Below are 20456 nucleotides of genomic sequence, written 5' to 3'. Positions count from 1 at the left end.
GGATGGGTGGGACTCGGTATCACATGGACTCCACAGCTGTGACCCAACCCTCCACCATGGGCCTGCTGGGACGACAGAGAAAGATGACCCCCCGCCGCACCTACCTGGGTGGGTTTGCCGAACCACTTCCAGAGCTGCCGGGCGGGCAGGAAAGCGGCGATCTTGGGCCGGTTCTCCACAGACGGCAGGCGCTGCCGCTTGGCCAGCTCCTTGGTGGTGGGGAGGTGGACACCTTCTCTCTTCTTAGGCCGGCTCTTGGCCCCGGCCTGGGCCTTGGGCGGCAGAGGTGGCGTAGGCTGTGGCGGGGGAGCCTGGGCTGCAGGCGCCGGCGCCTTCTTGCCAGGGGAGTGGGCTGAGGAGCGGGCCTTGCCCGCCTGCTTGGGCGCCTTGCTGGGGAGGGCCGGCGGGGCGGAGGGACCGGCCGTGGGGGCAGGGGCGGCCTCGTCATCTGAGCTGCAGGAGGAGTCGTCTGTGGTGGAGGAGGAGGAGGAGGATGAGGAGGAGGACGAAGATGAGGAGGAGGAGGATGAAGATGAGGAGGAGGAGGAGGAGGAAGATGAAGACGAGGAGGAGGAGGATGAGGAGGAGGAGGAGGATGAGGACGAGGAGGAGGACGAGGACGAGGAGGACGAGGAGGAGGAGGAGGACGAGGCCCTGGAGCTGGAGGCGCTGCAGTTCCGCCCGCCGCCGCCCTGGCCGTCCTCCTCGGCCTCCGTCTCGGAGCTGCTGCTGCCGCTGTCGCTGCTGCTGCCGCCGCTGCTGCTGCCGCTCTCCGACTCCTCAGCCCCGTCCTGCTCGGCCTGGCCCTTGTCCGGGCTCTTGGGGGTCCCAGAGTCCTCGAACGTGAGCCCGACCGCAGGCTCCTGGGCCAGGTCACCATCCGCAGCCTTGGGCCGGGCGGCCTTGGGCTCGGGGCTCCCGGCTGCCGGCGCATAGCTGCCCAGGCCGAGCAGGCCCTTGGGCTCCTCCCGCAGAAGCAGGGCCTCCTTGGCCTTCTTGCTCTTGGGCGACGTCACGCCCTCGTGGTCCAGCTTGACCAGCAGCTCAGCCTCCTCCCCTGGCCTCCGGGCGCCCTTGCTGGCTGACTCCTCGGCAGCCCGGGCCTTCTTGGGCTTGGGGCGGGTGGCGGGCATGGTGATGGGAACGGTGACGAGGGGGGCGGGGGCCAGGGCCGCCGCAGGGGCTGGCAGCTCCCCGAAGGGCTCGGGAGCCGGGCAGCTGGCAAAGGTGGATGGTGCTGGGCTGGGCTGTGGGGGCGCCGGGCGAGCCTTGGGGGTCTTGGCCCGCTTGTCCACAGGTTCTGGGGGGCTCTTCTTGGAACCTGGGGTGCTGACGGGCTCCAGGACCAGTGGGGTACCGGGGACGTCATCTGTCGAGCCCCCCTCCTCCAGGACGGCAGCTCTGTCTGCAAGAGAGGAGGAGCAGCCCCGTGAGTCAGGGCTGGGGGGCCAGCGAGCCCATGTCCTTCCTGGCCCTGCAGGGCTGGGCGGAGCTGGGGGCCCTCTCAGGTCCTCGGGATGAGCGGATCTCACACCGCACCACCCCCACTGCCCTGGAAGCCCTGCACTGGATTCTGGAAGGACACGCCTGCCTGGACCTCGGCTCTGCCTCTGAAAGGCCCACGAGCTCCCTGAGCCTGCTTCTGTCAACATTCCCGCACAGGCGGGTGGGGGGGTCTCTGTGCAGACACTACAAGAGTGCGGCAGGCCCCGCGTGCCGGCAGGCCGGTCCCCAAAACGTACCACTGCCCTGGAAGCCCTGCACTGGATTCTGGAAGGACACGCCTGCCTGGACCTCGGCTCTGCCTCTGAAAGGCCCACGAGCTCCCTGAGCCTGCTTCTGTCAACGTTCCCGCACAGGCGGGTGGGGGGGTCTCTGTGCAGACACTACAAGAGTGCGGCAGGCCGGTCCCCAAAACGTACCGCTCTTGGCTTTGGTGCTGGGTTTCCGCCCGCGACCCCGAGCCTTAGCGCCGGGCTCCTCGGATGCTGGCGCGGCCCCATCCTTGCTCTCCCCGGCATCTTTGCTGGTCTTCCGGCTGCGGCGCTTGGCGCTTGGCACCAGGAGTGCCGGAGATGGCTCCGCACCTGCGGGGCAGGACAGACAGCAGCTCAGGCCCGGCCTCCGCCCCCCACTGCTGCTGGAGCGTCACCCGTCCATGGGCAGAGGGGTGGAGGGGAATCGGACGTTGCAGCGTGGCCTGGACCAGCTGCGTGGTCAGGCGGGAGGCCCGTCGGCAGGAACGCAGCTCGGGGGTCTGCACCCGTGTGCAGTGAGGCTTCCTCGAATAAACGAGCAGGGCAGGGCTGACTGTGGTTTTAATGGTCCATTTGGAGGATTCAACATCCTGCAGCCCTGGCAGTTCTGGGTCAGTGTCCCGGTCCTAATTCTGACTAGTCGAGGGAGCTGCGATGAGGCATCTCCCCTCCGAAGCCCGGGTTTCCTACTGGTCAAGGGGCAGGGGGGTCCCAGACCACTCACACTGGATCTTGTAGTCGGGCGGCAGGAGGCGGATGTGCGAGAGGGGGATCCTCCCGGTGTCCCCATCGTCGAACTCCACGGTGATGAGGTCCCCGTCATCTTCCAGGCCCAGCAAGCCTGTTGGAGGAGGGCAGGGTCAGGGGAGGCCCACGGGCCTGGGCCCCCTGGCAGACGCGGGGCAAAGGGGAGCAGACACCAGCCACTGAGCAGCCCCGGGCGCAGGACGCGTGAGGGCAGGTGGGCAATGGAGCAGGACGTGGGCTTTGAGCTGGGCAGTCCCGGGAGCGTGGGCTCCCCCTGTCCAGCCAGGCACGTGGCCATGTCCACCTATTCAAGGCCCTCCCCAGAGTGATGAAGGAACAGCGAGCGTGGGACCACACAGCAGAGGGAGCGGGCTGGAGGACAGCGGCTGCAAGAATGTGCCCTCTCGGAAGATGACACCCGAGTGGACGAGCGGGACTCCTCCATGCTGGGCCCGCTGTGCCAATGGGAAGAAAGCCAGCTTTCACAGGGGAGCCCTGGGGTCCCCTCTCCTGAGCACCGAGCGCCTCTGCAGGCTGAGGTGCAGGGGTCACTGGGCAGACTAGGGGCCACACAGCAGCTGTTTCACGCCAGGACACTGGGCACAGCAGAGAGTGGTGGGCACCACACCAACCAGGGCGACAGGAAGTCCAAACACTGAATGGTGTCCCCCAGCCCCACTCCTAGGTGCCGGACGCGGAGCCCCAAGTCCCGAAGGATGGTGCCACGGGCGGGCTGGCGGGAGAGGAGCCGCTGGCGCTCGTACTTGGCGCCCCCGCCGTCAGGCCCTGCCCACACACAGCTTCCAGTCCCTCTGCTGAGCATCGCCAGTGATGAAAGAAGAGCCTTCAGCAAAAGACAGCAGAAGGACAGAGGTACAGACAGGAGCCCGCACAAAGACGGGAAGGGGACTGCAGAAGGAAACAGAGCTGAGGAAACCGCAAATGGAAACTATGGCCTCAGGGAAAAAAGGAATCCATGAAACAAAGAGAGATCACTAAAAACAGAAAAAATCAAAGAATAAGAAAGAACTTTTAGAAATGTTATAAACAATAGCAGACACATCAAAAGTGCAACAGAATAGAAGGACCGGAAGGCAGGGGTGAGGAAATCTCCCAGAAAGTAGAAAAAAATAAAGAAAAAGATGATAATGGGCAAAAGACAGCAAGAGAGGGCCACCAGACAAGTGTGAGACCCAGGGAAAGACGGTAAATGAGGGAGGAGACTCTCCAAGAAGAGAGACGAGAAAAATCTCCAAGAACTGGAAATCTTCCTCCAAACCAAAACGCCCTTCCCCCAAATACCCAACAAAACACACACACACAGACAGAGAGACACAGAAAGAGATAGAGAGAGAGAGACAGGGAGGAAAAGACAGACAGAGACAGAGAGGGAGACACAGAGAGGAAGACAGAGAGACAGACAGACACAGAGGAGAGAGAGAAAGAGAGAGACAGGGAGGAAGAGATAGACAGAGACACAGAGAAGAAGAGAGACAGACAGACACAGGAGAGAGAGAAAGAAACAGAGAGAGAGAGAGACAGAGAGGCCACATGAGATTCCAGATCTGGAAGTAAGGGGACGGTGCCAAGTCTCCCATGACAATTTGGGAATAACTCTGGTGTAGGATACCTCCGACATCAGAATCCATATAACAATAGAATGCTGACTTCAGAAAAAGCGAGGGAAGGTGATTTCCAATGTAGAATTTATACCTATGAACTACCTCTAAAGACTGGGAGAAAACAAGCGGACTCGGACATGTGTGTACTTGAGGAGTTTCCCTCCCATGGACCCTTTGTCTCTGGAAGCCGTGAGAAGGTCCTCTGCCACAAGGAGGGAAACGGACAGAAAGAGACAGACACGAGATGCAGCATAGCAGAGAGGTGGAATTCTCAGCAGGACTGCAAGAGCAGGTCCCGGCTGGAGCCCCAGGAGAGCTGGATGGGGAGGCACGGCTCCCTTCATCAGGGGACTCTGGCCCAGCGCTCCGTCCCCATCTCCTGGGCACATACAGGTGACTTAGGCGGCCGACAGGTGGACTCCCTTTGCCCCCGGGTTTGACTTGGGGTTATAACACACGCCCAGACTCCTGGCTCCCAGATACACTGGTTTTGCACTAGCTCAGTGTCCACCACCTGCCCATCTGCTAGTTCTGTCTGCATCCACACCCACGTCTTCTGGGCTACTGTTACCCTTTGTCTGCCCAGCTGTCAACCTCTTATTCTGTTCACATGGTCAGATTCCCTAGGGAAGCCGCCTTCCCGTCTCTTCCAGACCACAGGCAAAACCAGGAAGCTGCCTCACTCATTAGCAAGGATGAGCTCAAGACACATAACCCAGGTGACCCAGGCCAGTTCAGTGCAACTCCATCCTGGGACTCAGATGGGAAAGCGGCGCATTCCATGAGGACAGGGTCTGTTCAGAAGGTGAGAGTCCTCGGGAGTGGGGAGTGAAGCCAGCACAGCTGACAGCATGGCTGACGCACACAGGGACCGAGTCCTGATGACCCCAGGGGAAAGTCCCCGCTCCAACCACGTCCAACGCCGATAAAACTCGATGCTTAAGTCTGTCTGAGCTGGCCTTCAGGAACCGAATGGATCCATGCTGACACGCTGGGAAACGGGGGTGCCGTGAGGGTCTTGGGGGCGGGTCTCACCTCGGACCACCGTGCCAGGGTAGAGGCAGCGGTACTGCTGGCTCCAGTAGGCCGCGATCCTGGTCCCTTGCGGCAAGTAGCGCGTGGAGGCCGGCCGCACATCGATGATCTGGGGAGGGGAGGAGTGAGCGCCAGGCTGGCCACCCCGCCCCGCGGCCCCGCCCCCACCGCCTCCTGCAGCAGCCCAGCGGCCCGGGCCGGCCCGGCCCCGCCCCGCCCCGCCCCCGCCCCACAGCCCCGCCCCCGCCCCCGCCCCGCGGCCCCGCCCCCACCGCCTCCTGCAGCAGCCCAGCGGCCCGCCCCCGGCCCCGCAGCCCCGCCCCCGCCGCCTCCTGCAGCAGCCCCCGCGGCCCCGCCCCCGGGCCCGCCCTCACCGCCTCCTGCAGCAGCTGCTCCAGACAGTAGATGTGGGGCCGGTTCCCACGCTCACCCTCCACCACCACTCGATATCTGCAAAGATGGGGCGAGGTGACGTGAGGTTCCCCCAGGCAACCCCGCCCCAGCCCACGGCCAGCTCTACCTCCTGGGCCACCAGGATGGGGTGTGCAAGCCGGGGGGGTTGCTGACTTGCTGCACAAGCTTGGGACGGTCTCCTCGACATGACCAGGCGGGGTCACAGATGCAGGGAAGGCCAGCACACCCTCTCCTGCTCCCTCCCACTGAGCCCTGTCCACCTGGGTGCCACCTGGGAGTCCGCCCTGCCCCCTGGCCCGCCCACAGAGTGTGCTGTCCTCCAAGCCTGCCTAAGCCCCCATCCTATGGGGGGAGTGGGGAAGCCACAGCTCAGAGAGCTGAAGCAAGGCGCCCACAGCGGCCCAGCAAGGCTCTGTGCGGGGCGGCCCGCCCCCACTCACATGTCTGGCGAGTGCAGGGTCTGCACATGCCCCGCATACAGCAGCTTGTCGTCCATGGGGATGAGCACACGCAGACCGTCCTTCAGCTCATCCTTGTCAATGATGCAGGAGCGAGGAGCTGAGGGCAGGCGGTGAGGTGAGGCTGGAGCAGGGGGTGGCCTCAAGACGCCCCCTGGGCCCACCTGGCCACCCCAGCACCCCTCTCTGCAGTGTGCCCACGTGCACACGCCCCCCTCCCAGTGTCTGCAAAGACCCCAGGCAGGTGGGAACCCAGGTGACGCCCATGCAAGGACCAGCGCTTGCTGAGCTTCAGCTGCAGGCTCCGTGCCATCAGACCCCACTGCCGCCCCTCAGCTGCAGTCTCCGGCCTTCCCCAAGGGCAGCACTGCCTGTTCTGGCAGCAACATCCCCAAGGCTGCGCTCCCTGCCCCAACCAGCCCCTGGCCCGAGACTGCCGCTCCTTCTTTCCCTCCATTCTCCTCCAGGCCCACCCACGCTGCTTCAGACTCCTGGACCCGGCCTTCTTCTCTGTAGGACCCTGGACCCAGCCCCTGACAGCTGTCACCTCACCCAGAGAAACCCGGATCACTGGCTGGGATGGACGGAATGACGGGCCCAGGTCTCAGTCCCCGCCTGCACCCACACCCCTGCCACAGCCTGAGCATGGGTGCAATGGACTTCCCACCTCTTGACCTTGGGCATGGCCATGTGGCCTGCTTTAGCCAGTGGATAAGGGGAGAAGCACTTGAATCTGAAGGGAGGCCTCCCTCCAGAGGCCTTCCGGTCCCTCTCGAGCCTCTGACAGCAGGGCCGTCAGAGAACACACCCTGAGCAGCCCAGCGGCCCCGGCCGGGCAGACCTGTCCCTGGTGTCAGTGGACTGCTGGCCGTCCCATTATCAGCAGAGCAAGCCCGGCTGAGGTCCCCCGCCGTCCTGCTGACAGCCTATTCCCAACCATCACTGAGTCTGCATGCTTGGTGGTTACACAGCGATAGGGGACAAATACACTCCCCAGTAGGTGACAAAGCTCCTCGGGCCTGGCCTGGCTCTTCTCACTGTACTCCCCCAATTCACATTCTTTAATCTCAAGCTCCAGACCCCCAGGTCCAAGTGCCTACTGGAAGCCATCTCCCTGGGATGTCCTCCAGGCACCCCAAACCCCAGCCACCAAAGCCCAGCGGCTCCCTCTGTGACCCACCTCGATGACAGCTGCCCCCACCTGCCAACACCTGTCCACAGGCCTTGCTTCCCCGCGTCTGCTCACACAGCCCCCGAACACTCCATCCCGCCCATGTGCCCCCGGCTCTCCCCACAGGGGTCCCACCACCCCTGGACCCACTCCCCGGCCCACCCCCACTGCTGCTCACTCAGATCCCCCAGCAGTCTCCTAACTCATCTTCCTGGCCCCCACTCCCTGCCCCAGCCCTCCAATTCCCTGTCTACACAGCAGCCAAAGAGTTTACTGTGAAACCAACCTGACCATCCTGACCTCCGTCTTACTGTTTTCAGGGCAAAGTCCAAACCCCCACCGAGGCCCTCAAGACAGGGGGTTCTGCTTTGCCTGCCCCCAGTCCAAGGCCGCTCTCCCGCCCTGACTGACCAGCCCAGATTCACGCTGGCCTTCCTGCAGCTTACCTCGGGCACTGCTGTGCTCCCGTCCAACCTCGGGGCCTCTGCACACGCCAATCCCCCGTCACCCTGTCCCCTCTCTATGTAAGCCTGGCCTGGCCCACTCGGGCCCTGCTGGCAGCGGCCTCCGGGGAACCCCCTGCACCCCCATACTCCAGGCCCGTGCCAACACGGCATGGCAGGCGCTCACCTGGGGTCAGCGGCCGCTCTGCCGCCCCGCCTCGGGGCAGGTGCTCGTCCTCGGAGAAGCTCGAGTCCTGGTTGGGCTCAAAGTCCTCCTCAGCGGCCATGCTCTCCATCAGCTTGCTCACGGCTCCTCCCTTGCCCCGGTTCTGAGAACAGAGCGGGACAGACCGACGGCTGAGGCCGGGCCAGACCCCGGGGTCACCGTCAGGCTGCCATGCAGCGTGGCACAGAGAGCAGCAGCCAGATCCCACCTGAGCGCCAGGAGGAGGACAAGATGGGTTGAGGGAGCACCTCCAGCTGCACACGGATCTTGGGGTTGGGAGGGGCACCCAGGATCGCCCGCATTTGTTAACTGAGCAAAGCAACTCTGCCGTGCCTAGGCCCCCGGGGAACCTCACCTCCTTCTTCACCTCCTTGCCCTTGGCCTTGGCCTTGCTCCTCTTGGCAGAGGCTGGGGAGCTGGTATGAGGGGCCCGGGCCTCGGTGGGCAGGGCAGGAACGCGGGGCGGTGGTAGCGAGGCTCCAGATCCGGCCTCCTTGCCCTTCTTCTTCTGGGGATGAAGCCAGAGAGTGGCTGTCAGAGGGCAGAGTGGGCCCAGTCCCCACACTCACCCTCCCGCCCCTGGCAAGCATTTCTGGTTTTAATCTGGCTTTATTACCACTATGTATTACTTGTTATTAAAAAAAAAAGAATATCGACGTGCATGTAACTGAGTTCCTCTCCAACGAGCCCACCGACCGCAGAGGTGACTAGAGGGAATGATAACAGCGTGGCGTGTCCTTTCCAGAACTTTCCCCAAGCACACACAACCATGTAAACTCACAGGCTACGAAACGCATTTGTGCACACACAGGACTCTTTTTCCTTAAACACGGATGGGAATTTACCGAAAATTCCACTGTGCAGCCTCCCTCCCCCCACCCTCTGCCAAGTGTATCTGGCAGACACGGAGAAGAGGCCTCCCTTTTTATTGTGACCAGCCGACCGAGGTGCCTTGGCATGGAGACCTGAAATTCATCTGGCTGCCTGCCTGCTTTTTCCCTCTGCTGAATGAGGCCAAGAATGACGACAGCGTCGCTCGGCGAGGCGGGCACATTCCTGGCTGGAGCGTGCAGCACCGTGCCCCCACTGCCCGGGGCACTTCCTCTCACCCCAGCAGTGGGGGACACCGAGCTCAAAGCCCCCAGGGTGGATCTGGGATGCTCCCTCCACTGGGGGCTTGGAAAGTGGGCCAGTGCATGGGGACTGCGCGAGGCTCCACTTATCAGAGCAAAGGAGTGGCAACAACCTAGACGTCCAGCAACCCGGAGTGTCCACAGACAGTTACAAGCTTCTATCCCAGGGGCCAAGGCCCTGTGCCAAGGAAGAGGTGACAGCATGGGAGATGCACGTGATGATATTCGGGGCAGGAAGCAGGCTCAGGCCACAGAGGTGACGGGAGGCAAGGGTAGGGGTCACTTGGTGCATTTTAGAAGAGACGTGCCTGATACCAATGACCGAGTCATGGGTCAGGGGAGACGGAAATTAAGACAGAGAAAAAAAGAAGACTGGGCAAATGTTACCAAGACAACAGTAGAAGTCACAGCTTCCACAAGAGACGAGTGAAATTCAAAGCCAACAGCGTTAAAAGGAACAAAGTGGGGAATGTTACAAGGATAAATGTGTTCGTTTTAATCTCTATTTGGGGGCAGAAGTATATATATACAGCTTTATATATACTGAAGCAACTTGGCGCGTGCACACACACAGACACACACAGTGTTTTCTTATTTCTGATGTGTCTTGTAATCCTCTTCCCATTTCTGAAATCAGAAGGCATCTTGGGGGTGGAAGGACAGGGTTTCAGTGGTCATGTCTCCTTTTCCACCTGACTTCTATTATTAAATAGACAGCCCGTCTTATGGGGCATGTCTTTGCAGTTGCATACTCAGGAAGAAAGGGAAATTGACAGCAAAAAAAAAAAGTTACCGCTGCATGGAATTTAATTTTCTTCCTTTTCTTTATCATCCAATTACTGTTACAATCAGATAAAACTGGTAACTTTCTTTCCCACTAACCAGAAAGCCCATTTCTAAGAAACATTTCTTCTTTTATAAAAAGAAAAGAATTCTGAAGGTGACGAGTCCTGTACACAGAGCAGAGATGTTTGTTGCTGGGATGATTGCCATGGCAAACACCACCGTCAACCAGATCACCGATGGCCAGCATGGCTGTTGGCAGGAGATACTGAAAACCACAGGATGGCCAGATGGTGGGATGCTATTCCTTCACTTAGAGAGTGACTTTAAACAAGAAAGAAAGAAAAGTAAACTAAAAAGTTCATGGCATGTGGGAATGCACAAGATCTAACTCCAAGTCTAGAGAGCAGGATACAAAAGTGCGTCTCACAAAACGGTCAACTCTGTCTGGCCCTAGAGCGGTTGCCTTCGTGTCTGATGCCCTAGACAGTTAATCTGTTCCGTTCCGCCTCTGACTGTATCGTCAGAAGGCTGGGATCAGGTGAGCCCCTGGTTCTCTTCTAAGGGAAGCTGCCTTTTTGGGAAAGGCTCAGAGAGGCTGGGAGCCCTGTGGTTAAGGGCTCAGGCGCTAGGCCTCCAGTGTTCTAAGCTCAGCTCTGATGATCATTAGCCGCTGGGCTGACTGGGACGGTTCCGGGGCTACCTGTGAGGTGCAGTTTTTAAGACTTTCTTATATGGCTTGTAAAACCCTCCTTACATGGCCTGTGATGTCAAAAGCAGTATGTACTTGGTCTCTCCCTGTCCCCTGCTGTGTTCCTGATACAGCGCTCCTACAGCGCCCTGGCATTTCCGGGGTCACAGGCGCATCTTCTGTTCTAAGAAGGGGACGCGTGATGAGCCCATTGGTGGCCTTAGGATGGGGCCTGGTCTGCAGAAAGACCAGCCACGACCCAAACTTGAAACTTCGGCCTCATCCCCGTTCTTGGGAGAGGAGCAAGGGGCTGGATGGAGCCTGAGTGACTGCTCTCCATCGTGCCTCCGTGATGAAGCGGCCACGAAAACCCCTTAGCGCTGGGGCTCCGACCATGAGAGGGCTGGTCCACACACTGAGGCGTGCCGGAGGGGGCATGGGGCTCAACGCCCCTTCACACACACCCTGCCCCGCACGTCTCCTCCACCTGGCTGCTCCCAAGCTGCATCTTTTACGATAAACTGGACCAGTAAATCAAGTGTCCTCCCAAGTTGTCATTTTGGGGAATTATTGACCCGAGTAGGGGGCGGGGGTGGAGTCATGAAAATCCTTGATTTACAGCCAGCTGGGCAAAGAGCACAGGTGACCACCTGGGAGTTGCGCCCGACCTCGGGGGTGAGGGCTCCACCTGTGGGGTCTGCGCCAGCTCAGGGGAGTTGGAGTCAGAGTCTTTCAGCAGAGGACATAAGCGTCCCCCCACCAGCACATGCAGCATCCATGGCAGAGCGATTAGGACATGCCGGGCCCCCACCGCGGATCCCCCAGTACGGTCATCATCATGTATTATTCCAGCATCTTCTCTCCAGAAAAACCCGAGGTGGCTTTGGCCGTGAGGGGTCACGAATAAGGGGTCCCTGCAGATGCCGCCCAAACGCAGCCCCTTCCCCTACCGGCCGACGCCGAGTCCCAGCTCTTTGGGTGGCTTTCTCGAGAATGACACTGTGGTGTGGGGGACGCGAGGCAGAGGGGCCTGAGCTAGAGACCAGTGTTGTGAGCTGGCTGTATAGTATGAGTGCAGCTGGAAGGGCAGCAGGCCCCATCAGTACAGACTTCTCACCGAGTTCTCAAAAGGGAGATGTTCCCTCGGGTGGGGAAAAAAAAAATCCCACGTCTATTTTCACTAACTTCTCCAGAAATGAGGTTTTCCCCTGGGGTGAGCCTTTGCCACCGACAGCAGTCACTGCCGTGGAGCATGCGACAGTTCCCATAGAGGCCTTGGAACACCGCCCGAGCCCACGCTTCACACGACGGCACTTACTGGCCCAGCTGCTGGGTGTTCTCACTAAAGACGCCCGTCGAGGGGCACCCAGAGGAGTGCCCACCACGAACGGAGGCCTCAGCATCGCGCTGCCCCCCGGGCTCCCGGCCTCCCCGTCCCGGGCCTACCTTCCTGGGGTCCTTCCTGTCCCTGGCGCGGCCGGCGTCCTTGCGCGGGCTGGGCAGGCCGGCCTTGGCACAGCGGCCAGGCTTGGCGGCGGTGGGCGCGGCACTGCTGGGCGCGGGGGGCGCCGAGGCGTCGTGCAGGAAGATCCGCTCGCTGCGCCGCCGCGTCCACAGGTCGTCGTCGCTGGCCTCGGGCCCCGCCTCCGGGCCCGGCTCCTTGGGGCCCCGCGACTTGCGGGCCTTGCGCCCCTTCTCGGCCGCCAGCTTGGCCTTGTCGGGGCTGCTGGGGCCAGGGGCGCGCGCACCAGGCGCGGCCAGGGCTGGACCTGGCTCCCCCAGCCCCTTCTTGGGCCGCAGCAGCCCGGCGGGTGACCGCTTCCGCACCTTGACCTCGCTCTCTGAGTCGGTGTACTCGAACTCCGTGCCTGCGTGCAGGTGAGGGGGGCGGCTGTGGACGGGGCGCTCTGCGGCCCCCACTTCCCACCCTGGCCACGCCACCCCTGCTGCAGGGATGAGGCCGCCCGGGGAGGCTTCCGCCGCTTCCGGGGAGGAACCTGAGGCCGAAGATCAGAAGGACTGTGGCCCACTCCCATCCCGAATCACCCCAGGCTGCCCAGACTCTGCTCCGGACCCTTTGCCCCAAAGCACTGTCTGGGAATGTGGCGTCTCCTGCCTGGGCACGTGTGAGCTTCCCGGCTCTTCCTGGGCCTCCTCGAGAATCCAGGAGCCCTGGGAGGGTGAGCCGGGGAGAGCCCCACACCTGCATGGGCAGCAGCTCTAAGGGAGGCGGGCGGGAAAGTCCACACAAAATCCCCGAGCCCCAGCAGGGCCTTGCCTCTCAAAGTTGGGGGGTCCTAGACACCCAGTCCCCTTTCAAGAGGACAGGATTCCCCAGAACCCACACAGATCTGGGGCCCAGCCCCTCCCCACAGCCAGGGGGCCACTTCCCTCTGCTGCAGGGCAGCCCCCAGCTTCCGCCCAGCTCCTGGGCTCCTTGAACGCACAACCTCTCCCCAACATCCGCTGTCCTCTGTCCTTGTAAGCCCCCCGGTCTTTGCTCCTTCTGGCCCCTCTGCCCACAGCACCATCTCTCCCTGCCCTCCACCTGGATGACTGCAGCCTCCTTTCTAAGAAGACCCACTCCGCGCCCTGGGGAGTCCTCGGGCCACCCCTCCTCACCACAGGTACACAGCATACTGCAGAGGTCCCGTCTGTGTTTGTCTATCTTGGCGTGCTCCACCCCTAGAAGTAGATCCCCACCTTCTCCTGGAGCCCCCAGCGTGGTACAGTACAGAGCTTGGCCCAGAGCTGGTGGCCAGGAGAAGACTCTAAATGGGGGTGAGTGGTGCTTCTCCCCATCAGGGGAATGAAGAGGGGCCTGCCTCCTCCAGGCAGACCCCAGGGACGAGATGTCTGTGACAATCCTGGGCTGACCGCCCCAGAGAAGGACTTGCCCCGGGTCAGCCGAGAAGCCAGGGCTGAACCTCAGGCCTACTGACCCTTGGGCAGCCAGCAGCCTGGCCACAAAGGCTCTTGCGGGAGGCTGAGACCCATCACCCCAACAGATGCAGCCTCGGTGGCAAGGGCAGGGCCAGGGGAGGGGCCACACTCCAGGAGAAGGAACCACTTGCAAAGAATGATGATCTTATTAATTAATTCATCTTTAGTTAACAGACTTCCTGCTGCAGGGGAGACAGCTGGGGCTTTCTTGGCTGATTAGGGTGCAGGCCATAAAACACTCTTGGCCTGTGAGCTCTGCTTCTGGGTATGAGGGACTGAGACCCCCACCTGATGACAGGTCCCTTGCAGAAAGCCCCCTGGAATCCAGGACGCACACAGAACGCTGCAGGCGCACTGCACAGGGAGCCGGCGCAGGGCAGGGCGGCGAGCGGGGCTGGGCCCTCGCCTGGAAGAGCAGGGGCTGGGGCCTCCTGCTCACCGTAAGATCGGGTAGGAAGATAACAGTTAAGAGCCTTTGGGGCAGCACAAGCAGTGCCGGGAACAGAGGACGCGGTCTCGTCAGGGCCCTGCGGTGGGGACAAGCACGAGGCCCGCAGAGACGGAAGCATCTTGCTGCAGCCTTGCTGCGGACAGGCCGGAGCAGGGAGCAGAACGGCCAGCCTTGATTCCCAGCCAGCGTCCTAAATGTCTCCTCCCCAAAAAAACAGGCAGAAAGGAGGAAAAAGGAACAGGCCCAGAAAACAGACAAAAAATAGTAGAGAAGAGAATAAAACAAAAATAGGCTGAACATCAGGGGATTAAAAGAGACATACGATGCGAAGAGTAACCAAAGTTGAGCTGCAGTGGCTGTACAGACAGGCCTCACTTCGTTGTGAAACTGCACCTTTTACCAACTCGAGATCGGTGGCAACCCTGCGTCGAGCAAGTCTATGGGCGATCGTCTTCCAAGAGCGTTTGTTCTCTCTATGCCTCTGTGTTCCATTTTGGTAATTCTCACAAGATTTCAACTTTCTTCATTATCATTATATGATACCATGCTTGTTTTATCTGTGACCAGTGATCTTTGATGTTACTACTACAACTCACTGAAGGCTCAGAAGATGGTTGTCAATTTTTAGCGATAAAATATTTTTTAACTGAGGCAGGTGCTTTTTTTCTTAAGACATAATACTACTGCATCTTTAGGACTATAATATGGTATAAACTGGAGAAGGCAATGGCATCCCACTCCAGTACTCTTGCCTGGAAAATCCCATGGATGGAGGAGCCTGGTAGGCTGCAGTCCATGGGGTTGCTAAGAGTCGGACACAACTGAGCGACTTCACTTTCACTTTTCACTTTCCTGCATTGGAGAAGGAAATGGCAACCCACTCCAGTGTTCTTGCCTGGAGAATCCCAGGGATGGGGGAGCCTGGTGGCTGCCGTCTATGGGGTCACACTGAGTCGGACACGACTGAAGTGACTTAGCAGCAGCAGCATGGTATAAACACAACTTTTATATGCACTGGGAAACCAAAACATTTGTGTGGCTCACTTTACTGCAATATTGGGTAAATGCAACATTGCTTTGGTCTGGAATTAAACCCACATGATCTGTGAGGTATGTCTCTACTATTATCAGACAAAATAGGTTTGAAGACAGAAATGGAGAAAGAAGAAGGACGTTTCGCAATGATAAAATGATCGATCCATCAAGAAAACATAACTATAAACAGACGTAAACGCAACGCAGAAACGCACAGGCAAGATTATACACCATGACCCCGTGAGACACAGGCCAGGCATGCAAGGCTGCTTGGACACTCTTTACAAAATCAATATAATACACCATATTAATAGGATAAAACATTAAAACCACATGAACAGCACATCAACAGACACAGAAAAAGCAACTGACAAAATTCAGTACCCTTTTGTGATAAAACCACTCAACAAATGAGAAACAGAAGGAAACTTCCTTAACCTGACAAATGAAGGAAAAAAAACACTGCTAAATAACACATTATATTTGGAGTTCCCAAGTGGCTCAGTGGTAAAGAATCCACCTGCCAAGCAGGGGACTTGGGTTCAAGGAAGAGATCCTGGGTCAGGAAGATACCCTGGAGAAGGAAGCGGGAACCCACTCCACTATTCTTGTTTGGGAAATTCCGTGGACAGAGGAGCCTGGCAGGCTACAGTCTATGGGGTCGTAAAGAGTTGGACATGACTTAGCAACTAAACAACCACATCATACTTAATAGAAAAAGTATGAAAGCTTTCTCACAAAGATATCTATGGAGCAGGGAGGACAGGAAAAAAAAAACAAAGATATCTATTCTCAGCACTTCTGTTCAGTATTGCACGCAAGATCCTAGCCAGAGCAATTAGGCAAGGAAAATAAAGGGAATATACATTGGAAAGGAAAACATAAAACTACCTCTATTTGTAGATGGCATGAAACTCCAGTACTCTGGCCACCTCATGCAAAGAGTTGACTCACTGGAAAAGACTCTGATGCTGGGAGGGATTGGGGGCAGGAGGAGAAGGGGACGACAGAGGATGAGATGGCTGGATGGCATCACTGACTCGATGGATGTGAGTCTTAGTGAACTCCGGGAGTTGGTGATGGACAGGGAGGCCTGGCGTGCTGCTGTTCATGGGGTCGCAAAGAGTCGGACATGACTGAGCGACTGAACTGAACTGAACTGAACTGATCTTACATATAGAAAATCCTAAGGAATCTACTTTAAAAAAATTATTAGAACAAATGAGTTTAGCAAGGATGCAAGATATAAGATCAATTTACAAAAATCAGTTGCATTTCTATACATTAGCAGCAAACACTACAAAAATCAACAGAATTCCATTTATAATAGCATCCAAAAGGACTTCCCTGGTGGTACAGTGGATAAGAATCTTTCCTATATACCAGCAATGAACAAGTGGGAATCTGAAATTTAAAAGATGGTATTACTTACACTAACAATCCCCAAAATGAAGTAAACTAAATTTAACAAAATATGTAAAAGATCCAAATGAGGAAAACTATTAAAAAAAAAAATCTGATAAAAGAAATCAAAGCTAGTCCATTGTCATGGACAGGAAGAACTGATACTGTCAAAGTGTCATTTCTTTCAAAATTGATCTATGGATTCAATGTAATAAACCCAGTAAGAAATGTAGCGAGTTATTTTGTAGATATCAATTTTAAAGTTTGTATATTGAGGCAAAAGGCCCACAACAGCCAACTCAATGTTTAAAGATAAGAACAAAGTCAGAGGACTGAAGGTAACTCATTTCAAGACTTACTGTAAAGGTAGAGTAATCAAGACAGGGAGATATTGGCAAAAGAATAGACAAACAGGTCAATGGGACAGCATAGAGAGCCCAGAAAGAGACTGCCATAAAACTGTCCGATGATGCCTGACAAAGGAGAAAAAGATGGAAAAGAGAGAATCTTCTCAACAAATGGTGCTGGAGCCAGTGGACATCCACGCGCAAAAAAAACCAGAACCTGGACGCAGACCTTACACCCTTCACAAAAGTTAATTCACGCTGGATCACAGGCCTAAACTTAAAACTGCAAAAATACAGGATTTCTAGACGATGATGTAGGAGAAAATCTAGATGACCTTTGGTATGACGGTAAATTTTTAGATACAAAACCAAAGGCACAATCCATTAAAAAAAAAAAAAAAGAACTGATAAGCTGGACTTCAGTAAAATTAAAATTTTCTGCTTTGTGAAAGGCACTGCCAAGAGAATGAAAAGATGAGACCCAGGAGAAAATATTTGCAAAAGACACATCTGACTGTTATCTGAAATACAAAAGGAACCCTTAAAACTCAGTATTAAGATTTAAATTAAATAACCCAATTTAAGAATGGGACAAAAACTTTAACAGACACTTTACCAAAGAAGATATGCAGATAACAAATAATAAGCATACGAAAAGAAGCTCCACAGTGTATCATTAGGAAAAATGCAAATTAAAACAATGAGAACGTCCAGAATCCAAAACACTAACACCAAACGCTGGTGAGGGTGCTGAGCAGCAGCAACTCGCATTCACTGCTGGCGGGACTGCAAAACGGTGGTTAACTTCGAAAGACAGTCTGGCAGTTTCTTAAAAAACGAAGCGTGATCTTAACATATGCATATAATCTAGTGATCACACTCCTTGGTATTTACCCAAAGGAGCTGAAAACACGTCCAGACAAAAACTTGCACACAAAAGTCTAGAGAAGTTTCAGTGAAAACCGCCAGAACCAGGGTGCCACCCAGACGCCCTTCGGGGCCCTTGAGCAGGTGAGTGAAGAAACCAACTGTGGTCTGTCCTGACAGTGGAACGTTTCTCAGCACAGAAAGCACCGGGCCATCCAGCCCTGACAGACGTGGTCCCTGGAGGCGGTGCGGGCCACTGGGAATGTGCTCTGGGGTGCACGAAGTCAGGGCAGCTGCGGGAGGCCGGGGGGTCGGGGTGGCAGGGTGGCAAGCAGGGCCCATTTCCCGTGCTCCAGCCCCTGCCAGGAGGGCCTCACGTGTACCACCGAGGCTCAGAAAAGGGCAAAGGGAGCTGACAGCCCAAACACTAACCCCCAGTCAAGGTGAGCTGGGTCCATGTGGGGAAAGTGGCCCCGTGAGAATGGGAGTGAGCCCAGGAGACAGTCCCAAGGTGTCTGTCTGTCCCAAGAAGACAGAGATACGACTGGAGACGCAGAAAGGAGGTACGCAAGGCCAGGACACGGCTGGGCCTCCTGCCCGAGGGTTGGTGCCTGCTGCCTTTGTCTGCCCAGCCGGGCAGCGAGACGGTAAGCCGGCACCTGGTCACCCCCACTAATGACCTCCGCTGGGTTGCAACCCCAGGCCCACGAAATCTGCCCTGTCTGGGCCAGCACATCTCACTGAATAAACCAGCCCCGCCTACTGCCCTAAGTGTGAAGAGCTTCCCCTTCTTCCAGACCTTCCTGCGGCCTGTTCTTTCCACGTGCACCTCGACTTCTCCTACATCACCTTAGCCAGCTCCCATTTTTCTCTCCTGGCTCAGCCTGGGTGTCGCCAACCTGCAGTGGTCTCCCTTACCCCTGGGCTGGGCCAGGGGCCTCCAGTGGGCTCCCACAGCCCCCAGCGTGCAGATCCGAGGCCTCTGCAGACCCCAGAGCTGCCTCTGGGCGCCTGAGGTCCTGTTTGCTGGGAACATCGCCAGTGAAGGTCAGGGCACAGCTCTGGAGACCCCTCCCCAGGGAGTGGCAGGCCAGGGAGGCCCCCATCACCAGGGCCGTCCACCCAGGCCTGGCCCAGCCCTGGAGTTCCCGTCCTTCTCTTGAGCCCCTCCTGCAGGCCGGGCAGTGGAACCCGCCGCCCCACAGCCCACCGCCGGGACTCACCCATCAAGCTCTGCCGCTCCTCCTTCTTGCGGGCCTTCTGCTTGGCCTCCAGCTGCACCACGGACAGGGACGGCCCCACGGTGGGGCTGGGCAGGGCGCTGGCAGCAAAGCGTGCCAGCAGGCCCAGCCCGCTCTCCTCCAGGCCCGGCGACAGGGCCCGCTCCCGGGCGCCCAGCCTATAGCTGCCGGCAGCCTCGTCCTCCTCCAGCTCATCGTCCTCGTCCTCCTCCTCGGAGCTCTCATCTGGCGTGCAGAAAACAGGGTACGAGTCAGAGCCTTGGCCCGGGCCGGCACCGCCCCCCGCTGCCCCCTACGCCGCTGCAGCGCCAGCGAGGGGGGAACGCGGCCCCAGCCCGGCTCCGGACTCCTCACCAGCCCACGCGCCTCCCGCCCCCTGCCGCCCCCAGCCATCAAAGTGAGCCCAAGACCTGGGCGACCTGGCAGCCCAGAGGTGGGCGGCGGCTTTGGGAGGCGAGTGTTTCTGCAGGGGAGCACCAACATGCACCTGTGCTGTGGGGGGGCGGGGGGGGGTGGAACGGACACACGGACGAGGACTGGAGACAGCGCTCTCCACGGTCTCACACGCACACACGCGCGCACACAACCCAACACACATGAAAGCTGGGGGAGGAGGTGGGAGGAGGAGGAGGAGGGAGGTGAGGGCGGGGCGGGGGTCAGGGGGCGGGAGGACCCTGCGGGCACAGGCTGGGCGCTGGCCCCGGGGTGTGTGGGGGCGGGCAGGGGGCAGTCTCGCCCACAGGAGGCCTGGGGGTTGGCTGGCAGCAGAAGGTGGAGTTCTGTCTCATCTCGGAGTGGGTCGGGGGCTCCCATGATGGTAATGCTCTACAGGCTCTGGGGTCCACAGCTGAGGCCCAGCACCCTGGGGAAGCCTGGGGCAAATCCACAGTCCTCTCTGAGCTGCTGTTTCCTCATCTGTGAGAATCTCAGCTTGGCTCAGCCAAGGGAGCCACAGCCGGCTACACCTCCAGGGGCCAGGAAGGGAGCGGCCGGGCTGGTCGGCCCACTCTGATCCACAAGGTAAGGCGCTCAGGCGGCAGAGTGGGACTCGAACACGGGGCTGGCAGCTCACCACCCACGGCCTAGTGGGAAAAAGACTCTTGGAGAGCCCCAGCCCACCTCGCTGGGTGGTGAGACGGAAAGATGCTTCTCCCCAAGAACTGGCCCAGCTCGGACCATCGGCACAAAGGCGGGGAGGGCAGTGGGGCTGGAGGCCGCACCAGGGAAGGTGGCCTTCCGTGCATGTGAATTAAGTCCTCCGCCAGAAGGAGAGATGGCCTGGAGGTACAGGCCAGCTGCCCCGCCTTTCTGGGGAGACAGCTCAGCTGACCCCCCCAGGCCAGTGGGTGGGAGGGCATCCGGCCAGTCTGCCCGCGAGGCGCTGTGACCAAGGAGGTGTCTGTCTGCCCAGGGGCGCTGGGAGCCTGGAGGGGACTCACCAAGAAGAGGAAGGAGGACTATGAGCTACTGCCTCTCTGCACTGTCTGGGGGCTGGGAGTCTGGGTCCAGGGGCGGACGAGCCCTAGACGGTGGCCAACTCCACATTCTCCTGCCAACGCCCCCCAGTCGCCTGCTTGCTGCGCTGCAGTGAGCAGCCCAAAGAGGCGGCCTCGGGGATGCCAGGGAGGACGAGGGGTGGGGGGTGGGGGGTCTGGTCTGCCTGTCCCAGCCGAGGGAGCCCTCGGTGA

General features: G+C 58.5%; 1 protein-coding gene across 5 annotated transcripts in view; it reads right to left on the bottom strand.

Moving 5' to 3' along the window:
• TNRC18 (trinucleotide repeat containing 18) overlaps positions 1–20456 on the bottom strand; it is an 84858-nt gene that overhangs the window by 5665 nt on the left and 58737 nt on the right. For all 5 annotated transcript variants that reach the window (XM_055562681.1, XM_055562684.1, XM_055562682.1 and 2 more), the window contains 10 exons: positions 18751–18993; positions 11927–12348; positions 8229–8381; positions 7835–7976; positions 6016–6133; positions 5536–5611; positions 5162–5270; positions 2482–2598; positions 1923–2087; positions 105–1405 (listed from right to left, as the gene is read on the bottom strand). In XM_055562681.1, coding sequence (XP_055418656.1) covers positions 105–1405; positions 1923–2087; positions 2482–2598; positions 5162–5270; positions 5536–5611; positions 6016–6133; positions 7835–7976; positions 8229–8381; positions 11927–12348; positions 18751–18993 — 2846 coding nt within the window. The remainder of the gene's footprint in view (positions 1–104; positions 1406–1922; positions 2088–2481; positions 2599–5161; positions 5271–5535; positions 5612–6015; positions 6134–7834; positions 7977–8228; positions 8382–11926; positions 12349–18750; positions 18994–20456) is intronic.

Source organism: Bubalus kerabau, chromosome 23 (genome assembly GCF_029407905.1).
Source record: "Bubalus kerabau isolate K-KA32 ecotype Philippines breed swamp buffalo chromosome 23, PCC_UOA_SB_1v2, whole genome shotgun sequence".
Classification (NCBI taxonomy): domain Eukaryota; kingdom Metazoa; phylum Chordata; class Mammalia; order Artiodactyla; family Bovidae; genus Bubalus; species Bubalus kerabau.
Note: the sequence above shows the minus strand (reverse complement) of the source record. Positions and strands in the feature narration are given on the sequence as shown.